The sequence below is a fragment of the Emydura macquarii genome, unplaced genomic scaffold (genome assembly GCF_026122565.2).
Source record: "Emydura macquarii macquarii isolate MOO-44397 ecotype Brisbane River unplaced genomic scaffold, CSIRO-AGI_Emac_v2 contig_3647, whole genome shotgun sequence".
NCBI classification, from domain to species: Eukaryota; Metazoa; Chordata; order Testudines; family Chelidae; genus Emydura; species Emydura macquarii.
In genome coordinates, this window is record NW_027133784.1 from 129,874 (window position 1) to 142,335 (window position 12,462).

A 12,462-nucleotide genomic window follows, 5' to 3' on the forward strand; every position below is an offset into this window, starting at 1 on the left:
CCGGGTTCAGCTGAGTTTCGAATGCGACTTGCCTTTTATTTACTTCGGATCAAAGCTGCCCTGCTCTCCCCTGATTTATACCCTGTGTTCAGGCTAAGGCAGGGCACGGGGCTGAAGGTGCGCAGAGACTCGCTGACATAACGAGGCAGGTGCACACCAGTCTCTCTGGGACGTTGACGAGCGGATTGTGAGCGTGCAGCGGGCAGCGCTGGATGCTGTGAAACGGCAGCTCCCAGGGTGGCTGGGGTCCGACCCTTGCATAATCCCGTGAGTGGCTGGCTGGAGGCACTCACTCTCTGAGCCAGGAGCCGCTTGTTTGCCGCAGGCTGGGCGTGGGCTGACCCAGGAGGGGGGGTTCACACAGCAGAGCAAGTGCAAGACAGGCTCCAGGAGCGAGGGGCTGGGGTGACAGCGATACACCAGTCCAGCCTGCAGAGGGGGACGTCCCAGGAGGTGCTAGGGTAACCTGGGCACGGGCCCCGACTCTCTCCTGTCCGATTGCAGCCGCATTATTCAGCTTACAGGCTTCTCAGTTACCCCTCCCCCCGCTATTCTCTCATGCTAACTTGTCAACTCCTACTTTCCGTGCAGTGCCTAGCGCCGGGGGGCTGAGACACCGCTGCACTGCTACGACACACAGCGTCGCCCCCGTGTGTGGCTGGAAGGGGTCTGGCCAGAACGACCTCTGTGAGCCCCCGCAGGGACCCTGCCTGGCCGGGACGCTCCGTCCCTCATGGCCTCCGCTGGGCAGTGCGGGCACAGCCGGGTGCTGGGAACGTTGCTGGGACCCATCTGGCTGAGTGCAGCGTCTAGGGAGTCCCCCCGAGACGGGGCCCCCCTGTACCGAGCCCTGCACAACCTTCCCCTATAGCGCTTGCCGGCTCAGTAGCGCTCTGTGGAGCTGGGCTGCCTTCACAGCCACATACATTTTGTAGGTCCTACCAGAAGTGACTGGCAGGGCCAAGCTCACACCTACACTGCTGTGCACTGCACACTCTGGCAGGTCCATGCACCTTCAGTGGCTGGGGAGCTTGTGCAGACTGGGGCTCCCCGGGCTGCTGGCACCCCAGAGCAATCGTGGCCTTCATTTCTGAGCAGTGAGCAGAGACTTCGGACGTTTTGCAGCAGGCCGGAGCTTTAAGGCAGGTGCATCTACGAACCGGGTCTCCCCAGCTCAGGGGCATGCGGCTCACCAGGCTTGCTGGTGAAGGAAGGAAAATGGCAGGGGGCCCTTGTGCTTGGTTCCTTTGAGCAGAGGGCAGCCCTGGGAAGGTGGGCGGGCACGGAAGTGGGGGAGGCGCCCATAACCTTTGCTCTCCTGGGCAGGGAGGATGCCCCATGCCAAGTCTGGGCTGATGAGCTGAGTTCCACCTGCCACAGCCTTTGCAGGTGTCTGCTCACATCTGGGTCTCAGGTAGCAGGTGGAGGGGTGTGTGGGGTGCCTGTGGCCCAGCCTACGTGTTGCAGAGGCTGGGTCAATGCCTCCACCTTTGCCCTGGGGACAGTTCGTTAGATGCTAAGAGCAGAGAGATTCTTGAACAGACTCAATGGAACGTTGCAAGGAAAACGCAGCTTGACACCGTCCAGCAGCGCTAAGCTCCTGCATCCCTTTCCCAATATTGACATCCACCCAGCCCTTCCCCGGCTGCCTTATCTCCTCCGCTGCCCTGTGTTTGCCTTGCCTTTCCTCGGGGCTCAAGCGGGGTGTCCTCCCCCAATGCACCGCCAGGCTGTCTGGGTCAGTGAAAGGTTCTCCCGCACAGCCCGTGCAGGGAACAGGGGGCATGGCAGCGGGAAATCTCGTTCATTATTATGAACCCCACCAGCCTCTCTCACAGTGGCACTAAAATACTAAGGGGTGGCCCGTAGCCATCTCTGCGGGGAGAACGCTGCAGCACTGCACGTTGGACTGTTACGGAGGGTAAAAAGCCTTTAATGAAAGCAGACTTAGCGACGAATCGTCCCTGCTAACTCGCTGGAGTTCGGCATGGCCTAAAACAGGAAAGCCAGGCAGCTGGTGGGCTGGGGAGGTGTAACCCTGGCTAACCGTGAAGGTTGTTGGTGCCAAGAAGGGGGAATACAAATTTACATTTTAATCTGCAGTAATTGTCACGGGTTTCATGCCCGGAGACGTCTCTGAAGCAGCTGGGGGAGGTGAAGAACTTCCCTTGGCATTGCCCGGATCTGAGCAGGACTAGCCCAGGGCACCAGTAACAAAAGGGGCTTGCCACCAACACCCAGGCTGTGAAGTCTCTTAACTACTCGTTCCGTGTGGTCCCAGGTGTGGTCCGTAAGCGTGGTGTATGAGACATGGACAAAACATCTGAAAGCACCGCCCTTCCCATCGAGCAGCTAACCCTTCTGGTTCTGGCTATCCAGCCTCTTAAGACCCATAGCTACAGCCAGGGAGAAATTTAGGAATTCATAGTGTCAATGTCTGGCCCGCTGCATCGCCTGGAAACAGGCCGAACTTCAGCTTCCAAGTTCAGTGGGGCTTGTGTGGAGCACGGGTGACACCTAGCGGCCAGTGGGTTCTGTCCAACACTGACCCGGGGTGTGGTTTAATTGGGAACGTCCCGCAGTTACCCCGACTGGGTCAGCTGCGGCTGCTCGAAGAGGTGGCTGCACTGGAGGAACTATCGCTCGGACACTGCACCATCAGGAGGGAGCACCCAGGTTTTCAGCCCCCAGGCTTGGTCTCATTCCCTGGAGTGGGGCGCCTGCATAGGCCACCGGCTAAAAACCTGTCTTGGAAAGGGCAGGAAGAGACGGAGCTGCTGAGCAGGGCAGCAGTGACTAAGCTGTGGAGGGCGCTAGCTCCACTTAGGCCTCTGATCAGAGTCGTCCCTAGGGGCCAGGTTCCGTGCTGGCATAAGCAAGTGCAACTCCACCGAGTGGGGCTGCTTCGGGCCCTGCGTTTAAAGAGACTGTAGTTGGGGGGTTACGAGGAGATACAGGCTTTGAAGGGTGTAGATGCAGTAACCCGGCATGCCCTTGCGACGGCTCTGGACTTTACCCTGTGGAGGGATGATTATACTATTGTTTGTGTTACAGCAGTACCCAGAGGACCATTGTGCTGGGAGCTGTACAAACAGATGGTGTCCCTGCCCCAGACGCTGAGAAGCCACTGGGCACTCCCAGGAGACTGACACCAAAGGGGTGCGAAACAGTAACCAAAAAACCCTGCCTAGGGAAGATGAACGGGCAGAAATTCACAAACAAGCCTTCCTTTTTTTTTTTTTTTTTAAATTTATTTACGAACATTATCTCTGAGGGACAGCATCTCTCTGGCGCTCATCTCTGTACATGCAACTGTAGAAAATAACATTTGTATTCACGGTGTCTCTTTCTGCAGGAAGTTGTACAGCTAAAGGACCGGAGTGTCACGGCAGAGCGGTGGCACGGCAGCACCAGCACTGCCAAACAATATGTACACAAACTACATTGTAAAAAAAATTACATTGTTACATTACAGACAACGCAACCTTGCCGCTGTTTTACCCCACATACTACGCAAGTTGGACTAGTACAAAGAGAAGGGTGTGAATTGACCTGTGAGATATTTACATTTATATACAGTCTCATAGAAGCATTACAAGGAGGGAAATTTACACGGTTGAGACTTGAATCCATGTAGCACAGGTGTCAAAGAGAATACAATGCTTTTGCTATTGTTGCTTTAAATTGCTGATTAAAGGTCTCTCCATGCTTATACAGGTTAATTGATGGTTATTTAACGAACGAAAGAAAAGGGCTTGAAATCAATACAAATACGTGTTATTTGTGGCCACATTCCTGTGTTCTAGGGAAAGAAAAGCATTCCTGGATCCTGCCCACAGAGCAGGAGAATTGGCTGGCCTGTCATCAATTCCCTCCACTTGCTTGGAAAGCATGCGCTGAAATTTAGCTGGCAAAACCAGCGGAGAAAATCAGCATCAGGCAAAGCCCAGTCCCTGAAAGGAAGCGGAAAGTAGCAAAAGGGCTCAAACACTGGAAACAAAGGAGCCAATGTTTAAATAAAAACCCATCCAAATACATCCGGGGCGTTACGAATACGGACACCCTGTAGGGCCTCAATACATTCCACTATACATTCCACAGCACAGAGCAGCCTCCTGGTGCATTGCGCCAGTCACTCAGTCCAGGGGGTCGGGAATACCCCGGATGGGTTAGTGCCCAGCACAGGCGGACAGAAACTCCCATCAGCACACCACAGCTCCATGGCAAGATGGAGAGCAGTACCAACGCCGCCAGGAACAGCCTGTCCATTTCACTGCACTGCCTCGGGGAGGGAGCTCGGGAGGGATTGTATTTCTTGAAGTCACTAACTCCATGTAGTTAGAAGAAACTAGCTGCTGTGACAAATCACTCGCCTCATTAGCTTTGCATGCAAAAACCTCATTCCTCACTGGTGTAAGCCTGTAAGGGCGGTTACGCCAGCCAAGCAGCGGCTCCGTAAGCCTTTCCAAATCTCCGGCTTGCTGTGCGATTTGGAATCCCAGCCCCAACAGGCCGACGGTGCTAATTCAACAAGTTAGTGTGGAAAAAAAATCACCTTATAAGAATGTGCTTCAACTGGCTTTTCTGAGCAGCCTGGAGGAGGGCAGCGATCTGGCAGGCTGTAAGGCCATGTGGTTCCCAGCTCAAGTAATCAGGTCACTCCATAACAGCAGCTGTTTAAAAAGCCAGTGGCTGACAGAGCGAGAATTGGAACGTAGAGTGTCTAAGCAAGGGGAACTGCCCAATTTAGCAGCTTCTCTGGCTCCCGAGGTGCCTGAACTTCTGTTGCTCCTCCACTGGGATCAAGCAGGGCTTTGGCTTATCCACGCTAAACACTGGACTGATATCATACCAGACTTCCCCCTGCTCCCCCACTGTCTGCTGCCCCTCCTGCTGCTCTCTGCCCTACCCTGCTGCGTTATCTGGCTTGCGCAGCCCAGCTCTCACAGCCCTGTGAGAACCTTAGTTCCAGACTCCAGAGCCTTGCCATGTGGGTTGCTCACCCACAAATGCACAGCAGAGAAAAAAAGAGGCCGGGGAGCACGCAAGGTGAAGCCAAGTCTGGACACAACCCTGACATTTAATTAGCTGGAACCCCTCCTCCTCAAGTCTCCCTTCTCCACAGCAGCTCAGGCACCAGGAGAGGGGAAGCTGAACAGGAATTTAAACGGTGTCTGAGTTGGACTTTAACCAGCACACGCACCTGGCAACATTTAAAAAAACCTCAAAGTAACCAATTGACAGGTGCGTCCGTGCACCCCTCCAGCACATCAGGGCACAAGAGGGAGCACCTATATTTGGACACACTCACACACTGTGTGACTGCCCAAGTTTCCTATTCATTGCACGCAGAATGATTTGAGCCAGTGTGTTCTAGCAGCATCTTGCCTGGGTCACTTTCAAAGCACAGCCAGAAGTAGTCGAGTTGCTGCAGCTGCAAAGGAAGCAGGCCTGGCTGGCTCACCTACATGCCTGGACAGTTTGGAGTAAACTGGACCCTCGGTGCAAGCAAGCCAGAGGGCATGGAAGAGGCACTTTGCACCTGCCTCCAGCCACGTCCTGTCCTGTACGTCTGTGCTTGGATACGAACTTTGCCAGCTGGATTAAGTATGGTCTCCGTTATTACGTCACTGACAGCCACACAGTCAGCCGACACAATCCGATCTGGAACGGGCCCTGATGCCACCACCTAGCAATACAGCAGCAGAAACATCCAGCATCCAGGCTGGTTACAATTTCACTAAGCTGTAAGTCCCTCCTGAGGCAGGGGCTGTGCAAATCCAGAGCTCCAAAACAACTCGTTCATAACGCTCACCGCAGTGCCCACCCCAGCGGCGCTGGAGCCACAGGACAAGCCTTCCTTAAACACACAACTCGAACCCCCTCCCCTCTGGAATGGCTTCATTTCTGAGTCACCTCCCCTGGCCTTTCCTGGGCTCTCCACGCTGCAGCTGGCCGGCTGCAACCAGAGGAGGATGTGAAGATGCAACGGAGTAATGCCTCCTGCCGGGCTCAGCTCCTTAGTCAGGAGCTTTCGCGCTCTCAAAGCCAGAGACTGAAGGAGGGTGCAACGCACAAAACACCAGGAAAAAGCCTGCAGAAGAGGACAGAGCTGGGATCTGCCTGCCCAGCCACTTGGAGAAGGTGGCCTCCTGACACACTGTGGGATGCAGAGGTGCGGCCCTTCTCTCTCTCTCTCTCTAATTAGTCACCTTCCCGACCTGATCAGCAAGGCTGCATCATGGACACTTCAGTCCTGGCTAACCCAGAAGAGCAGCTCAGGCAGATTGACACGTGACAAATGGCCAAACCTGTCTGCCTCTCAGTTCTGCCTGCCCACACCGTAAGCAATGCTCCAGGAGGATGGGTGTATCATGCTGCACAGCACACCCTCTGCTGAGCGCATCGAACTGAAACCTCAGAGGAAGGGCTAACAGAGCCCCACTGGCACCCCTGGACATTTGGATACTGCCGCGGTGCTGGGTCAATGGAACTGCCTATTCAGCTTCAATATAAAAATCACAGCTAGGCCACCGGGTGCTTATCACCACCTCTGACAGCTGGCAGGGCAATCACCAGCCCCTGAGAAACAATGGGGCAGAAAGGATCCCGCAAGCGAAGTGATGCTGGATGCCGAAGGACTCAGAGCATCTTTTGGCCATGGCTTACCCTAACAGTTACCTTCCCAGCTGTGGTTTATTTCCATACATGCCTCACAAGCAACTGGCTTCTTTATCCAGAAATCACAATGACTACTAACACACTAGAATGTCTGGTCACAATGAAGAAATGGGTACAAGCGCCACCCAAGTGCTGGGCTGCCTCTCCTTCCCTGGGCCATATGGCTCTGAATCTCTGGCTCCCCAGATTACAGCAGCTCAGACTGAGTAAACAGGGTAAAACTCTCTCTCTCTCAGCCCAAACGTGCAAGTAACATCTTCTAATTCCCTCTAGGACCCAAGCTAGCTTGTGTCAGGGTGGGATTCCCCCTTCTTCTCACTCCCCCCCCAAGCAATCATCTTCAAAGCTGATGCAAATCTTCAGAATCTGGGCGGGTGGTTTCACACTAAACTCAAAAGGGCAGGGGGAAAAGGAAACAAGGAGGAGTGTTAAAATAAGAGGTCAACGCTTGGAGATCTCTACAACACGAACTGCAGGTTGAGTTCCTGTTTGCAAGGCCTGAATCTCAGGAGACAGGTTTGAAATACTGAACACCGCACACCATTTTGGCCCTTATTTTTTTCCTTGAAAGGGGAAGTGCTGCCTGGGGTGAACTATACACACAAAGGTCATTGTAAGTCATTAATTTATTTCTTTACACATAACTGAAAGTGATGTTACAGTACATACGTTATTTACAACTGTGCAGTAATGTGTTGCAAAATAAATTATCTAGAAGGCAGCAAAAGTACATTGTTAATGTATATAAAACTGTACAGCATTTACGGGATACAGTTCCTCTCTATATGCGGATTGGCTCTGTAGTGTTTTCAAGTTAGGTTCTCAGAAAGAGAAACGAAATGCCCAAGATTAAAGGGAAAAAAAAATATATAAACCACATGGATTTTACTCCATTAAAAACATGATCGGCAAAGTTCTTTCTCTACGTCACCATTTTTGTGGTAGACACTCACCAGACCGGTCACGCGCGCATAACGTGCCAATGCCTCCTCGCTCTTCCAAAAGCAGCTACTCTGTGATGACTTGGAAGGCGTCCTGGGTCCGGAGCCGCAGCCGTTTGCACCTCCAGAACCACAGCTGGGAAAGCTGAACGCTTCCTTTCATTTTTGCTTTTAATTTATGATGTAACCAGGATGGAACGAGAAATATAAAAAACCAACCGTCTCCTCTGCAGCTTCTCCAAGAGGAGATCTGCAGACAAATGGAAAACAAAGAGCTTGAAATCACCATGTTCACAAGTACATGAACTGCATGGTTGCCGGCCCTGCTCAGCAGCTTTTGAAACACTCGTGTCCTTGAACCTTTTCTCCTCTCTGCCTCTGTCAGTCTCTCTCCCCCTAGTCCATTCAGATGCTCACTGCTGCGTGCAGGCTGGCCGCCCTCTGCTGCAGCAACCGGTTTGAAAGGAGATGCGTTCCCCCACTCCCGCTGCCTGGCGTAGCCGTGATCAGTCCAGAAGCGAGGGAGACGTTGTGAAGAAAGTGCAATTTTTTCTCTTACTGTTTTGTTTTCTGCCGATAGATGCTTCCTCCTCCTCTGACCAGGGATTCATCAGCAAGTGGTAAGGATGAATGTGAGCTTGAACATCCGTCCTCGGCGGGCTCCCGCCCTTGCCCGTTTTCAGGGAGAATGTCTCCTGGTTTTGTATTGTCATGCCGGCAAGAGCACAAAGTCATCATTTACGTCAACCATTGGCACATAGAATGAGGGAACCTCGTTCACACAGAGGGATTTATGCCCAGCGGGATCCAGCTCCTGCACCTTCAGCTGCCACTCCATCCGCTGCACCGCGTTCAAGGCAGCAGCTTCGTGTTGCTGTCGCATGAGCAGGCACGTCTGCCCCAGAACATAACGCCAGGCGGAGATGAGGGTTAATGGGAGAGAACAGAGAAGACGACAATCACTTGACAGAACTGAGCAATCACACTCTGGCAGCCAGGCTATGGACTCTGCAGCCATCGTGTTGGACAGACGCATTCCCAGCCAAGGACAGCTTCCACAGCAGACACTGGAGATCCTTGTTGAAAGAAAATATGTGCGTGGAAAACAGTCTGTCCAACAGGATTTTGAGAAGGCTCCATTCCTCCAGAGGTGCTATGAGGCCTCAGAATAACAGGCCAGATTATTTTAATGTTTAGCCCTGGAGGCAGCCAGTGTGAAGTGCTGGTCGAACACAGCCCAAGGAGTGCTGCAGCACGGCTCGCAACCGTCATCTTTACATGGTAACACGGGCAGAGCACTGCGGACTAGGACCTGTAGCCTCTGTGGGCTCCACCTCTGCATGAAAGATGAAGGAAGGAAGGGAGGAAGGATGGCCAAGTGGTTAGGGCACTAGTCTTGCACCTGGGTCAAAGTCCCTGCTCTGTCTCTGTGACCGAGGGTAAATCTGTGCCTCAGTTCCCATCTGTGAAATGGAGTAATAGCATTGCTTTAGAGAAGGGGTGTTGTCAGGGTGAACATGTTACAGATTGTGCAGCGCTCAGATAATACATTATTGGAGGCCATGGAAGTAACTTGGACAGACAGAAAGTGGCTGCAACCCACTCATGTGGGCCTCACTGGCAAGGAGTGGAGGCCCCAAAGTCTGCTCTCACCTGCGGTGAAGGAGCTTATGTTTTAGCTGCTTATTCCTTCATGCATCACCTGAAAAGCGTGAGACCCCCGAGTGGGATTTGCCATAGAGGCTGCTGCTGAGCACTGAATCCTGCTGCATGGGTTCCTGCTACCCTAGTAAGTTTGCCCTGGCTTTCAAGCTGACTGCATCACGTGCTGTCGGCCGACAGCAGTTGGCTATTGTCTGGCAGACCAAAAAGCCTGGAAAAGAAGAAACTGTCTGGCCTGAAACTGTCTGAGCCAGGAACTTTGCCACAGCCGAACGCTGTGATCTTGAGCGAGTTATAGCTGCCGCATTCTCCCTCTCTGTAGAACAGCTGAGATAGCCTGTACTTACCTAGCTTACAAGGGTGATCACTATCGGCCTGGCACTGGGAACGTGTGACCGTACTACCCTGACAGGTGCTGGCAAGCTGTGCCATTTAGAATTGCTCACAACGCTTTCTCGCAGGGACTCCTTGCCCTTATCAGAGATTTTCTGGGTGACTGAAGGAATTGCACTGATTGAGTGGAGCAGCAACTACTGTCTCAGGAGCGACTGTGGAACCCTCCCCCCCATTAACCTTTAAAATGCCAAACAAAATATCCCAACCAGATTACCGAGTTAGCAGCGTCTGCTACTGACTCCTGGAAATGCTGCGCAGCCCCCCAGAGCACTGGGATCCCCCAGGAGCAGCAGGGCCAGTCAGCTCTCACCTTCATTCGATCGTATTTGTCATCCACATCTTGTAACCAGGAAATGAACTGGCGGGCATTGAAACGATCTCTGACGGATTTGTTTTCATCTCCCTGCACAGGGAAGAGCACAAAGGGGAATTACACTGTTAAACGTATCGACAAAACCAACACCCGACTGGACAGGTGCGACGCCTCCATTCCCCACCACACTCCTTGAAGAAAGAAGAGTGATGGGCCTGAAGTAGCCAGAAGTGCACCAGCAGGGAGGACTAATGAGCTGTGCAGCCCCATGCTGCTTTCACAGCGCGCTGCTAGAGGTTTCAGCCAGAGAGGTGGATGCTATACACACAAGCCCCTCCTGGCCTTCCCCACGTGGAGCTGGAGCTGAGAATCTGTTCATACTAAACTCATTCAGTTCTTCCTTTGCGAACGGAACACCTGCAGCTCACCGAGTCCTTGAACTTGTGCCCAAGATCATAATGTCTTCTACATGGAGATTTCCATAATGTTTTTTTCTTTTTGTCCTGGGAAATGCCGAGAGGTAAATCAGATGCATGGATCAATATGCCGGATCACTAATGAATCCCACTACACTGTCTGCTGCACAGGGACCAGCTTCTGCAATGCCGCAGTGTGCTTTCTACAGAGATGACAGCTTTACGGGAAGTTAGTGGTGCAGCTACAAAGCTTCTGGCCAGCAGGAGGTGCTAATGTAATCGCTCTAGCCCACTTCAGCTAATTTTAAATTCTTATGAAGCTGAACAGTAACACGAGCTGCTGAAGTCTGACTCATTTTCTGCACTAGTTCTTCATCCTCCGTTTTCTCCAGCTCCACACTATGTGGAATCAAAGAAAAAAGCCCAGCTCTGTGGGCTGGGCAGTGGAGCTTTGCTTTTCAAAGTCAGTATTCTCTAAGAAAGTCATTTAATAGATTTCTGTTCTGTGCGCCACCAGACTGGAGATCCCAGAACAGCTGCATGGAACATACTGAAATAAACCTTTCACACCTGCAGATGGCTCTGCTCGCTCACAAAGGGGCAGTGGGGGCTTCGAGGCCTGCAGACAGACCAGAGGTCTTTGCTACCTTTAAAGAGGCATATAATACTGGCTCCTGTATGTCATTCACAGACATTTCTTTCCCCCACAAACACACTGGATGGCTGAACTCGTGGCTCAGACCCTCTGGTAAATGAGTCAGATTAATCAACAGCAGCACACGCTGTGAGCTCTCCCGATGCCCATTGTACCAGTGCGTTGGGAAAAGGAGTGGTAGGTAGCTGGGTGGGAAGCACGTTAAGGTCTCCCTACACCCATCACTCTGAAAACCACAGCCCAAGTGGGCAGCTGCACAAATGGACCTTTGAGACAGATTTAACCACTCTTAAGATGGCCACTGACCTGATTTTCTAGAGGCATGTTATAGACCTCGGAGTCCAGCAGCATGGTGCATGCACTGAAGGGCACTGCCTGGTTAGCAATGGTTCTCGCTGCCCGACAATGAACTCGTAAGATCTCCTGTTCGCATGAAACAATCAGCTTCTCCTGAGGAAAAAGGCGAAAATAGCCCAGTGAGTGAGGCGGGCCCTTCATTTCCCAAGGGAAGGAAGTTAAGCACCATTTGTCCCAGACAGAATCCCCCAACAGGTCTCCATTACCCGCTCTATGCTGTGCTGGAGCCGCAGCTTTCCCCTCACTGCTTCCTGCTGCTTGAAGAGTTCCTTCAGGGGTTCCGCGAGCGATGGAGGGGGAGCAATCTACAGACACACAGAGAGGCACAAACTGTTACAAATGGGAACACTTGCTGGATTCGCTCTGAGCAGCAAGGAGCTGTCTTCCTAATGCTGCTGCTGCTGCTGCTCACCCTCTGAAATTCCTTTGCAGCTTGCGGTCCCTTCTGGAGCAGGACCAGCTCTCTCAGCTGCAACCCAGGGGCCCTGGGGTTTGGGTGCAACTAACAGATTATTGCCCTTCGGCTGCTGATGTGTTGCCAAAGCATCAGTTGCCAGGGAGATGGAGGTCCCACCACCTGATGTACAGCCATGCGAGAGTACAAACGGAAGAAGCCTTCTCATGGGAAGTGAAGGACAATCCCCTCAGGCTAGCTGTGCCAGGCAGTGTGAGGGAATGAAGACCAGGATAACAGAGAGGTTCAGTATGCAGAGGTGAGCACAGCTCTTGTGTCTGGGCTTCCATCACCACATGCTTTAACCTACCCACCCTTCCAGAGCGCCATGAGGACCCTTTGTAAAGCGCTCTAAGATCCTCTGATGAACAACACGATAGACATGCGAAGCATTACAGTCGGGCAGCAGAGTCGCTACTCCTGGTGGTCGGCACACAGTGCAACGTGTCCATATTCCAACACAGCTTTGGATTTGCAGTGTGCATGGGAAAACACCAATGTGGAGCAGAGCTACAGCCCTAGACCATTTCCCCGTTCACACTATGGGTATAATTGCTCATCGAGCATAGTGTGCGTTGCAGAGCAGA

The 12,462-nt window shown here is 52.6% G+C and overlaps 1 protein-coding gene across 4 annotated transcripts in view; it reads right to left on the reverse strand.

Moving 5' to 3' along the window:
- Window positions 1-7,292: 7,292 nt before the first annotated feature.
- The window catches only part of ANKRD11 (ankyrin repeat domain containing 11), a 204,085-nt gene continuing 198,915 nt past the window's right edge, over window positions 7,293-12,462 (reverse strand). For 3 of the 4 annotated variants that reach the window (XM_067536732.1, XM_067536731.1, XM_067536733.1), the window contains 4 exons: window positions 11,628-11,726; window positions 11,371-11,514; window positions 9,991-10,083; window positions 7,293-8,517 (listed from right to left, as the gene is read on the reverse strand). In XM_067536732.1, coding sequence (XP_067392833.1) covers window positions 8,332-8,517; window positions 9,991-10,083; window positions 11,371-11,514; window positions 11,628-11,726 — 522 coding nt within the window. In that variant the 3' untranslated portion in view covers window positions 7,293-8,331. Of the gene's footprint in view, window positions 8,518-9,990; window positions 10,084-10,379; window positions 10,497-11,370; window positions 11,515-11,627; window positions 11,727-12,462 lie in introns of all 4 variants that reach the window. The other variant, XR_010917756.1, reaches the window with a different exon arrangement.